At 37.2% G+C, this 19,685-nt stretch overlaps 1 protein-coding gene across 31 annotated transcripts in view; it reads right to left on the bottom strand.

Moving 5' to 3' along the window:
• Positions 1–717: 717 nt before the first annotated feature.
• The window catches only part of CREM (cAMP responsive element modulator), a 72,408-nt gene continuing 53,440 nt past the window's right edge, over positions 718–19,685 (bottom strand). For 10 of the 31 annotated variants that reach the window (XM_027591901.2, XM_027591891.1, XM_027591893.1 and 7 more), the window contains 3 exons: positions 11,697–11,732; positions 7,613–7,769; positions 718–1,881 (listed from right to left, as the gene is read on the bottom strand). In XM_027591901.2, coding sequence (XP_027447702.1) covers positions 1,737–1,881; positions 7,613–7,769; positions 11,697–11,732 — 338 coding nt within the window. In that variant the 3' untranslated portion in view covers positions 718–1,736. Of the gene's footprint in view, positions 1,882–7,612; positions 7,770–11,696; positions 11,733–15,981; positions 16,394–16,709; positions 16,824–19,685 lie in introns of those variants that run through there. The other 21 variants (XM_027591914.2, XM_027591904.2, XM_027591899.1 and 18 more) reach the window with 9 other exon arrangements.

Here is a 19,685-nt window from a genome sequence, read left to right on the forward strand (position 1 = left end):
TACTGAAAGTAGGGGTTGGGGGGGGGCATCCTTAACAAATCAGAAGGTATAAGAGAAGATATCACAGAGTCTAGCACATGGCAGGCATTCAACAAATGTCTCAGGAGTGAATGAGAGATGACAGAGCATCTTATGATCAGGGCTTTGGGCTTATATCTTAAAGCTTTTTATTATAAAAACAGAATGAAATGTAAATACCAGTAAGAACACTGCTGTCTCGATGTAATGGACTTCATCTGAATGTGCTGACATAAAAATCTTTGATCTGATGTAGACTTCAAGCTATTTTGAAATGGAAAATAAAATCTTGGGTTGTTTTTGTTTTTACTTTAAAACTCCTAGGGCTGTAAACTAAAACTCAAAACAGGGGCCCATCTGCAGAAAGGCCTTGTCCATCATCACATGACCTGAATCTCTCGTAGCTGCTCTTCTGCGTAACAGCTCTGGGGCCATCCTTCTGACGAGATGGAGGAAAGAGTATTTGCAGAGAGCATAAACTGGTGTAGAAATTGGCTCACGTGCCCCTGAAGGGATGCAAATACAATTTTAACTTTTACTTTTAACACATTCCTGATATTAAAAATTTGTCATAACTTTCATTAGGTTCATTCATGCAAACCGACACTAAGAACTTCTGCAAGATCTTTTATATTACACAATAGAGTAAAAACTGTAGTAAATGTTCAGATAGTTAAATGAGCACCAAACACTACAAAGTGTAACCAACATGGTTCTATTAAAAACTCTCTTCAACTATGGCATTCAAGGACAGCAATACAATATTTTCTTTACAAAGCAACTAACATAAAAATCTGCAAATGCCATAAATTCATTTATAGGTTCTTATTTTCATATAGGCATGTCATTAGATTCTTTCGATTCTTTCTTTCAATTCTTTCCTGAGGTATTTTTTTGTGGTTTGCTTTTATTGTACTGCTGGATGCATTATCTCTGATCATCCTTTCCTAAAATGATTTTTAAAGACCTGCAAAAAATTGTATTGCATAGGACACTATTCATGACACAGAGGTTGGGAACTGCAAATATGTGGCAATGGAGCAAGTCTTACAAATATTGCATTTTAAGAATTTGTTATATACATTTTTTTTTTTACAGCTTGTCTCTTTTTTAAAAAATTGAAGTTACAGCTAAGAGTTAACTACGTACAGTGAAGCATTTTAGGAATGTCAGAGGTTAGAGAATACGATGAATGATACAAAGGAAAAAAGCCATAATTCTTGCTGGCTATATATTGTATTGCCTTCAAAAGCAACTGTACATGTGGTAATCAGTTCATAGTTAAATATTTCTACTAATCTGTTTTAGGAGAGCAAATGTCTTTCAAAGTTTCAAGTTCCTCTATGAGCTTCTTGTTCTGAACTTCCAGCACTGCAACTCGACTCTCCAGACATTTTACATATTCTTTCTTTCGACGTCGACATTCTTTAGCAGCTTCCCTGAAAAAAAGTAGAAGCAAAAGGGCAAACAAAACATATATTTTTTTTTTTTTTTGGCATGCTATTGACAAGCAGACTGAAGTAAGCTTGGTAAATGTGATCATGGCTGCATTCCAAATCTTGGAACAGTGTTCCCAATTCAATGTCAAACACTAAGCCAAACTGGATTCTTAAGGGTCACAAGTGTCCCTTCCACAAGTCCACATGGCAATTAGTAGAATTGCTGCATCTCCTGCCTTGATTAGAGTTCATAATAAACAAGGTCCAAGTCAAAGACAGTTATTCTGCTTTATGGCAATAAAGATCTTTGAGGGCCTTGAGTTCCTCAATGAGAGTCTTGTTTTGGTTTTCAAGCACAGCCACACGATTTTCAAGACATTTGACATATTCTTTCTTCTTCCTGCGACACTCCCGGGCAGCTTCCCTGGAACCAACACAAGGCAAATGACTACAGGAACAACCTCCCAGCACCATCCAGACTGGCTCAAATGAACTTCTGCCCCCCAAACTCAACAGCCAATCAATCCTAGGTAAGGTTTGTACAAAGCCAGGCAACAAATGTAACCAAGCACATGCCTTTTGTAAGATTACTTTCAAACAACAGGAACAACTTGAGAGCATGATTCGTTGTAAATGCTGTTTTCTTAGGGCACACATTCCATGATAACAGTGACCAGAATGGTGAGTAACCTAAAACAATAGGACCACATCCCCAAGTGGAATTTCTACAAAAACTTTTACAGATCCTTTCAATTCTCTTAATTATTTTTGCCCACCAAAAGGCACATATTCCATCACAATGCGTCAACTTTATTTGGTCAGAAATATTGGAAAAATTAATCCTCAGAAATTTGAAATGTCAATATTGGAGATTTTGTTTCTTCAAGACTGAATCTCATCAGTAAAACAAATAAGCTCGACCATGACTGCAAGAAGCAGGTTATTGGCTAGAAAACAACATGGATAAAGACAACAGTAAGCAAGTCACACACATTTTCATAAACCAAAATGAAATGGACTCTGCTTCTGAAAATTAAGGAAGGGAGGAAGGAAGGGTACAGAATCCAACACTCAATAATTCAGACAATTTAAACCCACGAAGTGAGAGCACCAATATTAACACTTTGGAAAGAAAACTACTATATAACCCAAAAGTGTATTTCAAGACTGTTTTCCAATCACGTGCAGTCACTACCCAATATACTGATCTTAAAGTGCTGCAGGCATGCCCAAAGGACGAACAGACCAGCCAAAGCAACAAACACAAATACACAGATGAGTTAGTCATTTTCATGCATAACCCCACCAAAAAATAGTTAATAGAGCCAACATTTTTCTCTTTCTCCTTTTTTTTCAGGGTGGGAAGGGGTGGCAACTATATCATTTAAGTCCTCTATACAATGTATCCTCTGATAACAGTGTTCTTTTGGAGGAGTCAACTGAAAATAACTGCCTTTGGGGTACGCTTCATTATCAAAAAAGTCTACAGTGAAAGAGATAACTCAAACATATATTAACAAGAGTCGTGTTGGATGTCTAAACACCAATGTTTACTGTAATGCTAGCTAGCACTGCTGCAATTCGGAACCAGGAGTGATGTGTATAACAGATTTGGCCAATTCTGTTTTATTTTTAGGATAGTTGACTCACTAACAACTGGTTATCTGTTTTTTTCTCCATGGGACCAAGTGTCAGCAGAAAAAAGACCTTGAAATCCCAGTGAACTGCAGGAAAAGATCAACCCCTACTTCCTAGCCAAGAACAATGCACTCACCCTGTGAACTCACAAAGTTCTCAGACTTCTCAACTAGTTAACAAGAAAATTAAAAAATGTAAGAAGTAAACTGAATCTGATAAATATAGATTGATTTAATCTAAATGATGCATAGGGAAAAGTTGAGAATAAATCCAAGCTCATAAAATTTGCAACTCTTCTACAAAGGAACTAAAATACACTTACGAATACCAAGGTGTTCATGATTGAATCATTATATTAAATTCTAGATCTGGAAGGAAGATAATCACTTTATAAAACAAGTTATCATTAAATGAAAATTTACATATCTAATAGCAGAGCTGTGGTTATGTATTTTTTAATTTTCTTTACCAAGGTGTACTATTTATTGTAAAATCATAATTCATATCTCATGCAGGAATGGTGCAGGTTACCAGTCAAAATGTTCCAAGCACAAAGCTTTAAATGATCGCACCAGTAGATGGTACATTCCTAAGTACTTCCCAGCTATGGAAAACACCTGTTTCTTCTATTAATAGCTCAGTTTTCAGGCCTTGCATTTGTCTGGATATATCCTCAGCATGGAGAGGAAATACACAGCAAAGAGGAAATGTTGACAAGGCTGTAAAGAAATATAAACTGTCGCTGCACTGGGAGAAATATCTATCAGATCTATCATAAATGCCAGCCAAAGAATAAAAAGGGAATGTCTGAGAGGTCTTTCATGTTAATAAGTAAAACCTACATACTTTCCATGAAGTTAAATCTGAAGCTTACTCTGAGGTCTTTTTGAGGTGACTCTGGTGTAGTGCAGTGGGCAGGCTCTGGAAGAAAGACTGCCTGATTGCATATCCAGGTTCTGTCTAGTGTGGGTTGCACGATCTTAACCAACTCATTACTTAACCACTCTGAACCTCAGTCCCTCTTCTGGAAAGTAAGAATAATAACCAGACCTGATCTCACATGCAAATTATGTGAGAGTTAAATAGTAGAAACAAAGCACTTAAAACCTGCATATGGTACTTGCTCAACCGAGCCACCTATTAGCCATTTATCATCTGCTCTTCCCTAGTCCTGCTCTGAAATTGAGATCTGGAAAGCTAACATAGACCCTTCTCAGAATCCCTTGCAGGTAGGGACTCTCTTAGCTATTTTTAGCCAAGGAAATGTGGGTGAAAGATGCTGCGAGGGTCTTCCAGGAGAAGTTTTTGGAAGAGTTAGACTCAGCGGCCCCAGTTTTTGGCTCTGGCCCTTCTTCCTTCTTCCTGCCGGATGCTACGCCTAGGGACGTGGCAGCCATGTTGTGATCCTAAGAACAAATGTCACCTGCTAAAGCTGACAGAGCAAGGAGGAGAAGCCTGGATCCTTGATGACACTGCCGAGCCTTTGTTCTGGCTGCACATACCTCTGGACCAGCCACATAAGATCAAAATAACACCTGTGGGGTGAGGGCTCCATTTCCCTTGGTTATTTACAGCCCAAACATAAATGCTATCCAATAGCTGTCGTTAGCTAATTATTTTTTTAAAACCTAAAATTTCATGACTATTTTCCTCAGGGAAATTTCTTATGTACGTGGTAGGTAGTTGTGGGGCATGTTTAGAGGAACCCACTGCCTAATATTTCATTATTTCATTGATAGTTCTACTGACAACATTTTTTAATCTAAAAATAAAGGTACAGAATAATGACAAAAGGGAAAAAAGAACGCTACGTTCTAGGTCTTTTATTTTCTGTAGGAAAGTAAGATATCAATGAACAATTTTACAGTTTGCATCACCACACTTTATATTTCTAAACTGAACTTCACAATGTAAATTCTGTGACCACAGAAGCAATCGTTTTCATAGCTCCCTGAGATCTCTGAAAGGACAGTTTTAAAATATCCATATTCCGGGGCATCTGGGTGGCTCAGTCGTTAAGTGCCTGCCTTTGGCTCAGGTCATGATCCCAGGGTCCTGGGATCGAGCCCCGCATCAGGCTCCCTGCTCGGCGGGAAGCCTGCTTCTCCCTCTCCCACTCCCCCTGCTTGTGTTCCCTCTCTTGCTGTGTCTCTCTCTGTCAAATAAATAAATCTTTAAAAAAAATAAAAAATAAAATAATATCCATATTCCTCCACCAGATCTAAGTTAGAGATCTTTGATAGCAAGACTTCCATAAAACAACCATGAGCCCCACCCATTCAGCCCCTTCAGGATTTCTGAGCAAAGTGCTGACAACAAAAAATAGGAATCCAGTATGACTTAGTTAACCTGGAACAACCACTGATAAAGACATGTATATCTTCATGATTCTAGTTCTGGTAATCTGTTGCATTTTCCAGGGTACAAAACTCCATCTAGTGATCTGCGATACCTACAATGTTTGGGAACTAAAGGCAACTTGAGGAGTCCTATATATATCAAATGTGACATTTATTTATTTATTTACTTACTTACTTTTATTTTGTTTATTTGACAGAGAGAGCGCACAAGCAGGGGGAGCTGCAGGCAGAGGAAGAGGGAGAAGCAGGCTCCCCGCTGAGCAGGGAGACTGATGTGGGGCTTGATCCCAGGACCCCGGGATCAGGACCTGAGCTGAAGGCAGACGCTTAACAACTGAGTCACCCAGGTGCCCTCAAAATATGACATTTAAAGGGATGTTAGTAATGAATGGATAAAGAAGATGTGGTATATATATATACAATGGAATATTATGCAGCTATCAAAAAAAACACCCCAAAATCTTGCCATTTGCAACAATGTGGATGGAACTAGAGGGTATTATGCTGAGCGAAATAAGTCAATCAGAGAAAGACATGTATCATATGATCTCACTGATATGAGGAATTCTTAATCTCAGGAAACAAACTGAGGGTTGCTGGAGTGGTGGCGGTTGGGAGGGATGGGGTGGCTGGGTGATAGACATTGGGGAGGGTATGTGCTACGGTGAGCGCTGTGAATTGTGTAAGACTGTTGAATCACAGACCTGTACCTCTGAAACAAATAATACATTATATGTTAAAAAAAAAAAAGATAGGAAGGGAAAAATGAAGGGGGGGGAAATCGGAAGGGGAGACAAACCATGAGAGACTATGGACTCTGAGAAACAAACAGGATTTTAGGGGGGTGGTGGAAGGATGGGTTAGCCTGGTGAGTATTAAGAAGGGCATGGACTGAATGGAGCACTGGGTGTTATACGCAAACAATGAATCATGGAACACTACATCAAAAACTAATGACATAAGGTATGATGACTAACATAACATAATAAAATAAAATTAAAAAAAATAAAGGATGTTAGTAAACTGAATATAGCTGCGACTGGTTCACATTCAGTTACAAAGGACTGTTAGGAAGTCAGTACTTATTTCTGAATTGTAGTGGCTTCAGAAGCCACAATTTCTAGACTAACTAGGTGGTAATGTTACTAAACAAACCACCACCAGGTGGTCCTGGTCAGAGGTGAGCACATGATGTCATCTGCAATGCTTTGTTTTCTTACAATGAGGACATGATTTAATACATAGGAATAAGGTGACCAGACGACTGGGAGAACTCTTGGACTACTCTATTCATTTTGAAAATCAGATTAACTTGCACCATTTTCCATCATAAAAACTAAACCAAGAAATAATATAGAAGTCAAATTAAAGAATTTTGGAAAATAGCATTTTTATGACATACTCCTGTTTAAAAAATAAAATTATAGAAACATGGTACAAGAGTGAGAAAATGAGCATGTGAACTGGAAGTACATATGTTATAATATTAGTTAGGTATCTCTAAGTGATGGGGCTCTAAGTAATTTTGTTTCTTTCTGGTGCTTTGTATTTGCACTTGATCAAAATTTATCAGAATTAATATGCATTTCAGTATAATAGAAAAAAGCCAAAGTTACAAAGTAGATAAAAGAAAACTACATATAAAAGGCTTAGAAAATTCTATTTATTTATTTATTTGCATAAACTCTACCCCTAACACAGGGATTGAACCCACAGACCCTAAGATCAAGAGTTACATGCTCTACCAACTAAGCCTGCCAGCCACCCCTAAGAGGCTTAGAAATTCTTTACTCACACTTAAATTTATTTTGCTCATAAAGAAACAAAAAAATTACACTTATCACCTACTTCACAAAGTAAATGCCAAGTAAAAAAAAAATCTTTATTTGTAATAAAGCCCTTGCATCATCATTAAGAAAATTAATGTATCTTTTAGATGTTACTCTTACCACACATAGGGATGTGACTCCCACTGATGAAATGGTTTCCCAGCTAGGCACTCTGATGACAAGACAATCTAATTATCATCACATGCAGAGCACAAACCCCAAAATGCCACAGAACATGTAACTTAGGAAAAGCAATTTTCTTAAAGGCCCCACAGCGATAAGTTATGTGTCCGATAGGTGGCTACTGGTTTCCGGAGAAATAGCCTACCTGTTTTTCATTAGCCTCAGCTCTCGTTTGCGTGTTGCTTCTTCGGCCAGTTGCTGGGGACTGTGCAAGCTTCCTGGCGAGGCAGCCATCACTACTCCCTGAGGCAAAGCAGTAGTAGGAGCTCGGATCTGGTAAGTTGGCATGTCACCAGTGGCGGCTGCAATGAAACAAAATATGACAAGTATATATAAGCAATTTACAACTTGATCTTTTATATAAAATTGACCTGGAAATAACATACTTCTTTTTACATGTCATAAGAAGTGACTTCGCTAATATTTAAGATGATTATTTTGAGCACTGAAATCTTAGGTATCAAAGATCTTCAGCATTTGGAACAATAATATTCAGCATGCTCTATACAGTTAAGATGGAAAAATGCCCCCATGCATTTTTGAAAGGTTTTTATCAGAGGCTAAATTAGGGAGGTTTTTCAAGTGCTCTCTGGGGGAAAAAGGCCCTGACGTGTTTATCAATTTACATGATGTAAATACTTTCACCATGGCCAATTTCAAGCTGTCAGTGTGACCTCACGGAAGGTGGTGATGAGAAGACATACAGAGTAAGTAGCACACCATACAGATAAAAGAGATGTAAATAACCTCACGAGCATAGATAAAATTATGAGAAGTGATGAATTTTGAGTATTTATTGTTTTTAATATAACTCATTTGTTAAATATATATGTGTTTCTTTATACATATTTAATTTTTAACAACGGCTCTTTTTACAACCAGCTCACAAAAACCCTGAAAATTTAATAATCACTCTAGCATACCAGTGGGAGCTGGCTCTAGCATACCACTGCAAAAATTTTAATTAAGCATAATATTCCAGATAAGAGATTTTCCTATACCCTATACCATGCCTGAGACAGTTACTGCATGTCTTTAAATACAAGTCCTACAACCAGAAGATGACTGAGGTATTAGAAGGACAAACCTGGCTCACTGTATTTTCAATTTAAAAACCAAAACAAAATAAAGAAGAAAACAGCAAAGTTCTACTTAAATCTAGTTTTTCTGGGGGATGATAATTTTTTTCTTAAGTAGGTTTCTTGAGATAATAATACATTTCTAAGTATTCATTTAAAAAACTTTTCTAACTATAGTACAATCACAGTTAAATGACAGACTTAATATTTACTTAGTATTCATATTGAATACTAAAAGTTCTCCAAGTTTCCTAATTTATACTCAACATTAGCCTTTCTACTCTAATGAACATAGCTTCCTAGAAGAGACGGATAGATTTAAGTTATGAAATATGTTTCTACCACCACTTTGAGAATGTATGGTCCAGAGTTAATCTGACACTCTAAGAGATTACAAAATTCATGCTGTCTCAAAGCTAACTGCAAGAAAAAGGTTTTTTAAAAGTTACCAAATCCTACAAAAATTGGTCTGAACCAATGCCAATCAAAATAGAAAACATATCACTTCCATATTTCATTAAAATGCATTATAACCATTGAGTAAGAACTGAAATTTTGCCCAAAAGGGACACAAAGACTTTTTTCATTTAAATAGAATATTACAAATGAAAATAGCTAAGCAGTTTAAAAGGTTAACCAAAAACTGATCGAGGTGCTCCTTTTTGGGTAAATGCCAGGTTTTTTTTTTTTTTTTCCCCCTAGAGCTTAAGAATTAGGTGAAAATATTTTTTAAACTTTTAAAATATGGCTTTGGGGGAAGATCACTTAAAGGTCTTCATAAGATTAACAAAAATACCACTTATAAGGATGCACTGCTCCTTCGTTCTATATATAATTTAAAAAACAATGGTGATAAATAGTAACTGATAAATATAACTATCACTAGTAAAATCTCTATCAATAGTAAACTTGGGAAAAATCCTAAATTTGTTTTTGTGACTATTTAAAATACTGTATACACAGTTATCTCATTATATGTCATAGAATATCTTAGCCTTGAAATATTTAAGAAGATAATTTTAAAAACAGTTTTAAACTGTTAACTGACTAAAGATTTTTTATATTTTAATCATATTGTCAGAGGAGGTAGAATGGAGCACAGAATAACATAGTTCTCTCCTCTTTTCTCTTTACCCACATCCAGGGAAGAAGGTTATGGGATAATAAAGGTTGAGACAATGGAACAGCTGGAGGCTACACAGGCTTTCTAAAACTGGAACAATAGCCACTGACGAATGAGAAGTTTACGTGTCATCGTGCTGACATTCGCAGGCGGCATGGATGCAGACCTTGGTCTAGGGCTGTTTTGCAAACTCTGGTCACAGAGGAGTGCAATAAAATTAACAGAGGGGTTCATTATACACGCTCTCTCTCCCTCTCCTTTTGTATACATCTGCTATTTTCTGTCCTATAAAGTTAGAGCAGAATGCTCATATGATATGTAAAATTTAGTTTAGGAGTATTCGTTCTTTTTTTAAAAAGGAAAAAAAGGGGGGTAGGTATACTTCATAGATGAAAACTAAAGTTCATTCATTGGTCTTACAAGCAGAAATGGTTCTAAACTTTTGCCTGTTTCCAAAAGATGAAACCACCCTCAAAGGACCAAATTTGGCACCATGAAGGATAAAAGCAATTCAAAAGAAGTATTCTTAAAACATTCTGAGCAATAGCTCAGGAAAAAGATATGACTTTAAAATGATAACTTGGAAGGGGATGATATATTTGGATATATTAGTTCTGGGATGTTAGCTAATAAATTGGGTTTTGTTGCAATGTTTCAGATACACTACATATTTATCTCCTTCAACAAAAATCAGATTTCAGGTCATTAGTTCAAGACAGAAATATGAATTGGTATTAATTAGTAGGAGTTAGTATACATTTCTGTAATATCCTAAAGAATCTATGATGGAGGGGCGCCTGGGTGGTTCAGTTGGTTGGGCTACTGCCTTCGGCTCAGGTCATGATCCTGGAGTCCTGGGATTGAGTCCCGCATTGGGCTCCCTGCTCTGCAGGGAGTCTGCTTCTCCCTCTGACCCTCTTCCCTCTTGTGCTCTCTCTCTCTCATGCTCTATCTCTCAAATAAAAAAAAAAAAAAACTTAAAAAAAAAAGAATCTATGATGGTACACTTTTAGTGGTCACAGAATAAATGTCAATGGATAAATTCCATATATTCAAATACAATCTTATTAGTAAGGACACTAAAAAGATATGGGCAAAGAGAATCTCTTGTTTTGAGAAAATCCAAATGTCAAAAAGTTTTGTTGTTGAAAGAAGCGATAAAGTTTTTATCTTGGTTGGCTTCAATTTCCAATATTATCAATTTGGTGGCAATTTAAAGTAGATTCGATTCCCAGAATCACAGTTCAAAGAACCACCTTACAGTCCTTGAGATATTCTCATCTCTGTACTCCTATAAAGGCTGATGCCTGCTCCATCTAACTACTAAATGTGTGTCCACACTATTCATTCTAGAATTCCACTGTATACATTATTTCTTGACAATAAATGAGTCATCAGTGGGGCTATCATCTTGTGATTGAAGAAAGATAATATGATAAAGATACTTATATACTAATTTTATCCTAAGGCAACAAAAACTTTAAAGTCAGGGGTGTCTTTTTTAGCTTGGTACTCCCTATAACCTAGCACAGTATCTGGCACATGATGGGTGCTCGGTGGGTTTACATGTACACCACGAAGGAAATTTTGAACTTCCCAGGGTTTTGCCCAAGCCCACTGTCATTTGAATGTTTAAAATAAGCAGTATTATTATAAGACTATTATTAGCCATTATTATAGCTAAGTCTTTAACACTATGACATGGGAAGCTCTCACAAGATGCTATGTATTTACTCCAACTGCCATTACTTCCTAATCTTCCCTCACACACTAGTCATCTCACCTGGTGTTTGAGAAGCAGATGAGTTCTAATTACAGTGTATTTCCCACTATCTACCTCCTGACGTGAACATTTTTTTTTTTTTTTTTTTAGGTTTAGTATCAAATATTTCATGGAAAAAGCAAATTCCTAGAACCCTCAATTCTGGTCATTAAGCTTCATACCTCTCTTCGCAAGCTTTAAACACGGTACAGTAGAAAAAGCATGGGATCTGGAGTCTGGATTCTAGTCCAGCTCTGCCACTTACCAGCCATGTGACTTGGGGCAAGTTCAGTTTCCTCATCTGTAAAATGGGGATACATTATCTCATTTAATACTCACAATAAACCCTGTAATGTATGTCAAAGTGTCTAGCACAGTGCCTGGCACATGGTAGGCATTCAGCAAATGTTAGTTCCCTTCCTCTTCCCTTCCTTAAGTTCTGAAAGACAATGGTCCAAATTATGCTTATACTGTATATTAGTTAAAAGGCATATAACATCCATAAATATATTTTCCCCTGGAGTTTCCCTTCTAACAAACCTGGGTAATAGAATGATTGAGACGTATGGCTCTTATTCCTTATTTTGTTTAAAAATATGCCTACTAAAAACTTCTAAAATTTATACTCTATTTTATTATATTCCTTTAGAGAATAGATTATTAAAAGATAATAAAAGTCCTTTTCAATGTTTATAATCATTTAGAATAGAACCTCAAAGGTGGAGAATCACAAGTAACCCTATGAGACAGTTTCATCAGACTGGTAATAAGAAAACTCACTGAAAAGCCTAACAAGTCAAAGAGGTGCTTGTTTCTTCCTAACAAAGAAAGAAGAAACTCAGCCAAACGCCTATCTTGATAGTTTTCAAAGTGGAACAACTTATCCACATCCCAAATGTTGGTGGTTTTGTTTATCTACTGAGATATCTGTAGTACTGAGCACATTAACTCAATAAAAACATTTTTATAAATGGAGCTCCTACCTTCATATGTCATTTCGCTAGGTGTGCCTTATCCCAAATCTACCTAAGTAACAAGCAATGAGCTAACTTTGAAGTTGTACTGATAAGCAGGGGACTTCTCTTTCGTAGCTCCAAGAAGCTACTAACATCTTCACTTTTCTCTTTTCACTCTCCCTCCCTTCCATCACGTCAGGGCACACGAAGCCCAAATCAGCCTTGTCCTTGCCTGGTGTCTCCCACTGTCAAAACCTTTCCCTTCTCCACTGCTCTATTTTTTCCAGGAAAATGAAACCCTACATAAACATGACTACTTAAGCAATGAACATTTTCAAATTTGTTACAATAAATATAACACTTAGACCACAAAGAATTAAGTCCTTAACGATTTTTACTTTAAGTTACATATAAGGGAACTTCCTGAGTTGTTTAAGTGAAAATCTTAAAGAGTCAAAAAAGAGTCTTATGTAAAAGATGAGAAAGTATAAATGTTGAAATGAAAAGTTCTATGTATATCAAATATACACTCTCTTGCCCTGTGAGAGTAATAATAAATATTCTAGAAAAAAATCCATTTTGACTACTTAAAATGATGCTAGCTTTATTTTGTATGTTTTCTAAGTAGTGTGTAGTATGCTGTGGTAATTCATCTAACCTCAGCATGAATTTATCAGGGTGAATTTTGAGGAGCATTGTAATATGGTGTGAACAGAATCAGACAAGGTCTGTTCTTGAAGTCTGAAGGTCCAAACTGGTTCACTACTTGTTAGCTTTGTGAGCTTGAAAGAGTTATTTACCACTCTGATCCATGTTGTTATATGGAAAATGAATATAATATGACCTGCTCTGAGTGCATCAGTACAATTACATGGAAAGTGCTTCTCCTCTTGGGTATTTAAATATACTTTCCTCAGCGAGGCCTACCCGGATCCTTTAACCTACATTACCTGTTTCCTGTAGGTCTCTCACCATCTGATCGTTTGATAGCACTGACAACATTTGTATTTATATTGTAATACTGTAATTTTTTTAAAGCTTTATACATTAATGCAAAGTATCACAATTATTTTATTAAGCAATATATTCATATAGGCAAATAAAACCAGGCAGAGTGAAACAATCATCCCAAAAAATACTTCACTGAAATTTTTTCAATATTAGTGGGAACACTAATGGACGATGGAAATTTCAGTAAACCTTCCATACAGATTTGGAGTTGTATTAAAACTTAAAGTAGATAAGTGACTTTTTTCACTTCCAACATAATTGTAACTTGCTTTGCTGGCAAGTTTAAGAAGCTATTACACCTGATCCAAACCTTTCTTTTATGTGAAAATTCCCCAACAATAACCTTTTCAAGTACCCCCCTTTCACAAGGGAAATGTATCCTTATTCTCATGCATCAAATATTAACTAAGACACTATTTTCCAAATTTGAATATTTATTTTTAACAGTTCAGAAGTCCAGGCTGAATACAATGTATTAGAGTTTTTAAGACTCAGAGACTAAAAGATATGGAGTGAGGCTCTTAATATAATCAGCTTATGAATAAAGCCAAAAACTATTTCTAACAAAAATTTAAACTATACCCAAAAGTCTCAATAATACAATTCTATAAACTACAGATATTTGCTTTCCACATTTTATTCCATGATTCTATAAATAAATACTCCTGAAAACTTTTCCCATACCAGTTAGGAGCCTGGTTTTGGTCTAGACAAGTTTTTCAAACTGTAAGTTTCAGACCATTAGTGGGTCATAAAATCAATTTCATGAGCAACAGAAAAATAGAAAAGTCCATTACATCTCTACTATATGTAAAGATAAGCACTTTAAACAAACAAACACACCAAAAACACTGCAGGGTTTGAACTCATGAACCTGAGATCAAGACCTGAGCTGAGATCAAGAGTCAGAAACTTAACTGACTGAGCCATCCAGGCGCCCCAAGATAAGCATTAGAGGCAAACCAGAAGAGACTCTTAATCATAGGAAACAAACTGAGGGTTGCTGGAGGGGAGAGGAGTGGGGGGATGGGGTAACTGGGTGATGGGCATTAAGGAGGGCATGTGATGTGATGAGCACTAGGTATTTTATAAGACTGATGAATCACTGACCTCTACCTCTGAAACCAATAATTATATGTTATTTATATATGTTAATTAATTGAATTTAAATAAAAATAAAGAAAAAAGAAAACTTGTTTTATGTACATACACACACACAGGTATACAGCATCATGATGTAAAAATGTGGGTCATGGTCAAAAAAATGTGTAAGCCAAAGATCTACATCAGTCCACTTGGTTCACCAATACACACAGGTAGCTCCTCTACTATTACTTCAAAAAAGTCCCTTAAACACTGTGCTCTTTCGGCTCCTCAAAACAAAACAAACAAACAAAAAAACTGTTGTTCATTTTTAAACAGCATTTCAAAATAGAATTGGTTCTGTGAAAACTGATCAGATTTCTAAAAATAATGATTTCCAAAGTACAATGAGGTCTGTGAAAAAAGTTTGACATTTTTTAGTTTTAGCATTTGGAAGATTTTAAATTGTTAGTAACTCATGTGTATAAGCATTATAGGTAAAACTGTGAAACAAAGCTCTTCAAGGATGGTATATGTTCATTCTGTACATATAAATGTATAAAAATGTTCACTTACAAGCAATGATTAAAAATATATGCAAAGTTCTACCTTAAACTTTCATCTTTAAATATATTATATATTTTCAGATCTTTTATTTTTTATTATAATTTTCTCTCATGGTTAGACATGAGAACTGGAATTAAAGCCTTACTTAGTAAAGAAAGATATAAGCCAACCAATGATTTTTAGCAAATAAATACATGCACAAAATGCCTCTTGCTTCTAGAATCATACTGCAGTATTTGAGATTATTTTAAGTCCATCTATCTTACAATAAACTTGTTATTTGAGAGTTTCTGCAATCTATAGCTTTTCATAAAATTTCACCAAAACTTCCTTGAGAAAAATAATAGCGCATCAAGATAATTTTCAAAACGCTTTAATACAGGTCTTAGTTGCTCAAATCAATGGAATGTTCCCATCTAGGAAGAGGATTTAGACCCACTAACTCTGAAAAGCTAAACTGTGGTGAAGCTGTTTACAATCATCCATTCTTTGTGAATTCAGCTGCAAATTCAGAGGTTAGAAATGAGACACCACAGAAAAAACAATGCAACCCTAATACAGAACATTAGCAGCAAAGTCTGAATCATTACCTGTAATTAAGAAAGCCAAACAACAGGATTACTGATCACAAATTTAAAGAACTGAGACTGGGAGGTGGAGGGGTGGGGGTGGGGGCGACAACTTTCAGACAAACACTCCCCTGACTGAGCGCTAGAGGGCACTCCGAGGCGCCAGTGCCCGAAAGCGAGCAAGGGTGAGGAAACCCTCCAGCTCCAGAGCCCACCTCTCCCGGGGCACGTGCGGGGCGGCCTCCGCAGGAGGCAGGCTCAACCTTCCCACGTAGGCGTAGGCGGGACAGACGGCTGCAGAGTTCTGCTCACCCAAGCATTACAGGTTCCACAAAGCGTTCCCCCTCGTCAAGCAGATACTTACCTCAAGAGAAATGTTAAAGTAAGGCTTACGAGAAAAGCTATTCAGTGTAAGAGCGATCTTGGAGATAGAGGCAGTGGCGAGCTAGTTAACAACTCTAAATCTGTCAGCAGCACTTGACAAAGCCGAAAGGAACTGACTAAATCACAGCATGACTCGGAGCTGACGTCAATGTGTAGCTCGCTTGGAGTTTAACTTTTCCACTTCCCTGCCGAACACGATTCCAGGAAATGTAGTGACGTCAGCCCTTTGAACTCGATTAGCTGGGGTACAGGCCATTTTAAATACAGGAGGAAAGAAACAAGTAGGCACGCAAACACCCCTAACACGCTGGGTTTTCCTCTTCTGTTTTGGAGCAACATTTGTACACAACAATGAAATCGGAAGCTTAATTTTTTACAGGTTGAACAGTATGTATGTTTAACTTGTAGCTGCACTGGACTTGCAACAGGTTGCAGATGAAGTAACAGCTTATTTTAGTAAAGCAGAACGGAGAGAAAGACCGGATACTGCCTTGGTCAAATAAGCAATACGCTGAGCAAAAGAGCACTTACACTAAGATGCCTTCACAGAGTGTGCTGAATACATACAGATATATATTAAAAGAAACTTCTTACTCCTCAGCCACTAGAAAATTAATACTTTTTGAAACACTCAGAGGTCCCTAAGTTTTCCTACACTTCAAAATAAAATTTTCAGAATTAATTTAAATCTCTCTTTAAAATTCTTACCTGTTTCATCTCCAGTTACAGCCATGATGGGCTTCTGCATACAGAAGTGTCTTGTCTCCCCTACCACAGGTTGACAGAGTTCCAAACTAGCAAGCATGTGCAGGATAAGTAGGAGTAACTGACATCACAATGACATCACCAGCCTATCACTGCCATCAATTTGCTTTGTCACAGAGGAGCTCAATGAAACCAAAGCCCTATAAAAACCCTTCCTGTAATAAACCATATTAATGTTCTTGTTTCTCATTGTACATAGAAATCTGTTGAGATGGGCTCTGGCAAAAAAATGTCTCATTAGCATTAAGTTACAAGATTGTTCCTTATGGAGCAACTAACTTCTTTATTATTGTTCTGTCCAAGGTTTCTAGATAAACAAAGGGGGCATAAATTCTCTATTTTTTGTAACTCGTAGGAGAAAAAAACACATGGAGATTAAAACGACAACAAAAAAAACTGACAATCAGCCCAGAAAAACATTGTGAAATATACAGAAATGTATTTCTTAAACACTTCTAAATTCATCAAGGAAGAAACACTCAGCCACCTTTGTTCACTTAACACAGTTTTATTTGCTGAACTATTTGCTACAGCACCATAAAACCCAGCTGTTCCCAAGGTGACACAGAATTTGCTAATTTCATTTGAAAGGAACAAATACTGACATTTAAAAAATTCACTGTGCCAAATATAGCAAGAACTACATAGCATTCTTCCATAAATATTAATTTGAACCATAGGGATTTGCTGTTTGACCTTTTTGGCCCACAAAAATACCCAACAATTTCATGAGGCTCAATCTAATACAATATTTTACTAAATTAAAATCCCTTGAAAAGAATTTGGGATTTTTAAAAAATTCATAAAGAAATCACAATTACTACTAGTAAATTTTTTAAATGTCAAATGTTATTTGAATCACTTAATGAAGAGGGCATGAAGAGCTAGATCACTATAGGAAATTTAACAATGGCAAGGTTAGATAAAAAAATTACCTCATGGTTCAACAGTATAAAAGACCTTAGTCTGGAAAAAAAGAAATGATTTGCATATCGATCTAGTGCACAATAATAGGTGACATGGCACTGAGACCTTTTACCTGTACCAGTGGGCTGAATAAAGCCCATTCCCTTATATGATTAGAATTCAACCTAACCTTATGATGATGATATTGATGTGCTTCTCCAGAGCACAGGAACGGAAGACATCTGGCTAAGTAAGAAAGTCTGAAGATCAACCTAGACATCAATCCTAAACAGAGGCTCCATGACAGACTCTCCTCCATCCCAGCCACACCTAAGGGTTTGGGTCCCAGAGTACTAGTCAATTTTATTACCAATTTCAGAAAATTCAAATTGGTTTTAATCTAATTTCTTTAAGTTGGCACTTAAGTGTTCAATAAATACTAGTGTAGAAAAAGGGTAGAGGAAGGAAAGGAAAGAGGGAAGTTGGTTGTTTGGTTGACGGCTGCTATTAGTAAAGTTTTAATATATTCCATGGACCAGATAAACTCCATTAACCAGCATACAGAACTAATAACATTTTTACAGAAGAAGCGTATTTCATTTTCACTTAATAAACGGTTTTATTAAACATTTATCATATGCCAGGGACTATGCTAAATACTAAGGATCTCTATCCAAACAGAAGTTACTATCTAGGCATGTCACACACGCCCTAAGGAGGTACTGTAGGAACTGACAGGATGTTATCTAAACCAGATCTGCAGGATCAGGGAAGGTTTCCTGGAGGAGGTACTAAGATGAAAACTGAATAATGCAAATGACTGACATAAGTGTTCCTGTCAGGGCAAACGGCTAAGTGTGAGGCCTTAGAAAGGAAGAGAGGGTGTGGCATAGCACAGGAAATGAAGAAATCCAGCACAGAGCTGCATTACAAAAGAGGGAGAAGTTGAGAGGGAAAAGTCTAGTAAAGGTGGCAAGGCCTAGATCAAGCAAAGATGTGGGCCATGTTAAAGATTTTGGACTAAGGGGCACCTGGGTGGCTCAGTCGGTTAAGCGTCTACTTTCAGCTCAGGTCATGATCCCAGGGTCCTGGGCTCCTTGCTCAGCAGGGAGCCTGCTTCTCCCCTCTGCCTGCAGCTCCCCCTGCTTGTGCTCTCTCTCACACTCTTTCTCTGACAAATAAATAAATAAAATCTTAAAAAAAAAAAAAGATTCTGGACTTTGTGTTAAGTAACAAGAATTCACTGAAGAAATCTGAATAGGAGGCTGACATGATTAGATGTGAATTTTAGAAATACCACTCTGAATTGCCGAATTGAGAGTATAATGGAAAAAAGAAAAGGTTGGAGGCAGAGACATGTTTTTAAGAAATATTAGTAGTTCCCAGAATCATTAAGAGGGATGAAGAAAGGGAGCCTGAACTTTCAGGAACAATTCTCAAAAAACCAGGCCCAGAAGGGATCTGCCACCTCTGGCATGATTAGAAGATCAGAAAACTCCACAACTACCAACACCAGGGCAGCGACCTGGCAGAGGGGATGACACGTCGGAGCGGATGGCAGCTGAAGTAGGAGCGGACAGCAGGGTGGAAGGGTGAGGGGTTTAGCTGGGAGGAAGAAGGGATGACACAGGTTTCTAGCCTGAAGCAACAGGTTGGACAGGAGTCCATTACTGAAACAGGGTAAACAAAAGGAGAACTAGGGTGGGGAAAATGGATGTGACTTTGGACTTAGAGAGTCAAGAGATGTGCGTGGGACCTCTAAGTAGCTAGCTGGAGTCAGGGGCATGGTCACAGTGCACGGACGCCACAGGCAGGGATGAGGTCATCCAGGGAGAGTGCTCCAGTCAGAAGGAAGAGGGCCCAGGACGCAATCTTGACAAACAGCAGCTAACACGGAAGAGGTGAGCAGAGGAAGATTAGGCCAACCAAGGAAAGAGATGTAGGAGAGAGAGAGAGAAAAAACTGGTAAGAATACAGTATCGTGATGGGAAGTGAAGGAAGCAGAAGTCAATA

The sequence above is a fragment of the Zalophus californianus genome, chromosome 9 (genome assembly GCF_009762305.2).
Source record: "Zalophus californianus isolate mZalCal1 chromosome 9, mZalCal1.pri.v2, whole genome shotgun sequence".
Lineage (NCBI taxonomy): Eukaryota > Metazoa > Chordata > Mammalia > Carnivora > Otariidae > Zalophus > Zalophus californianus.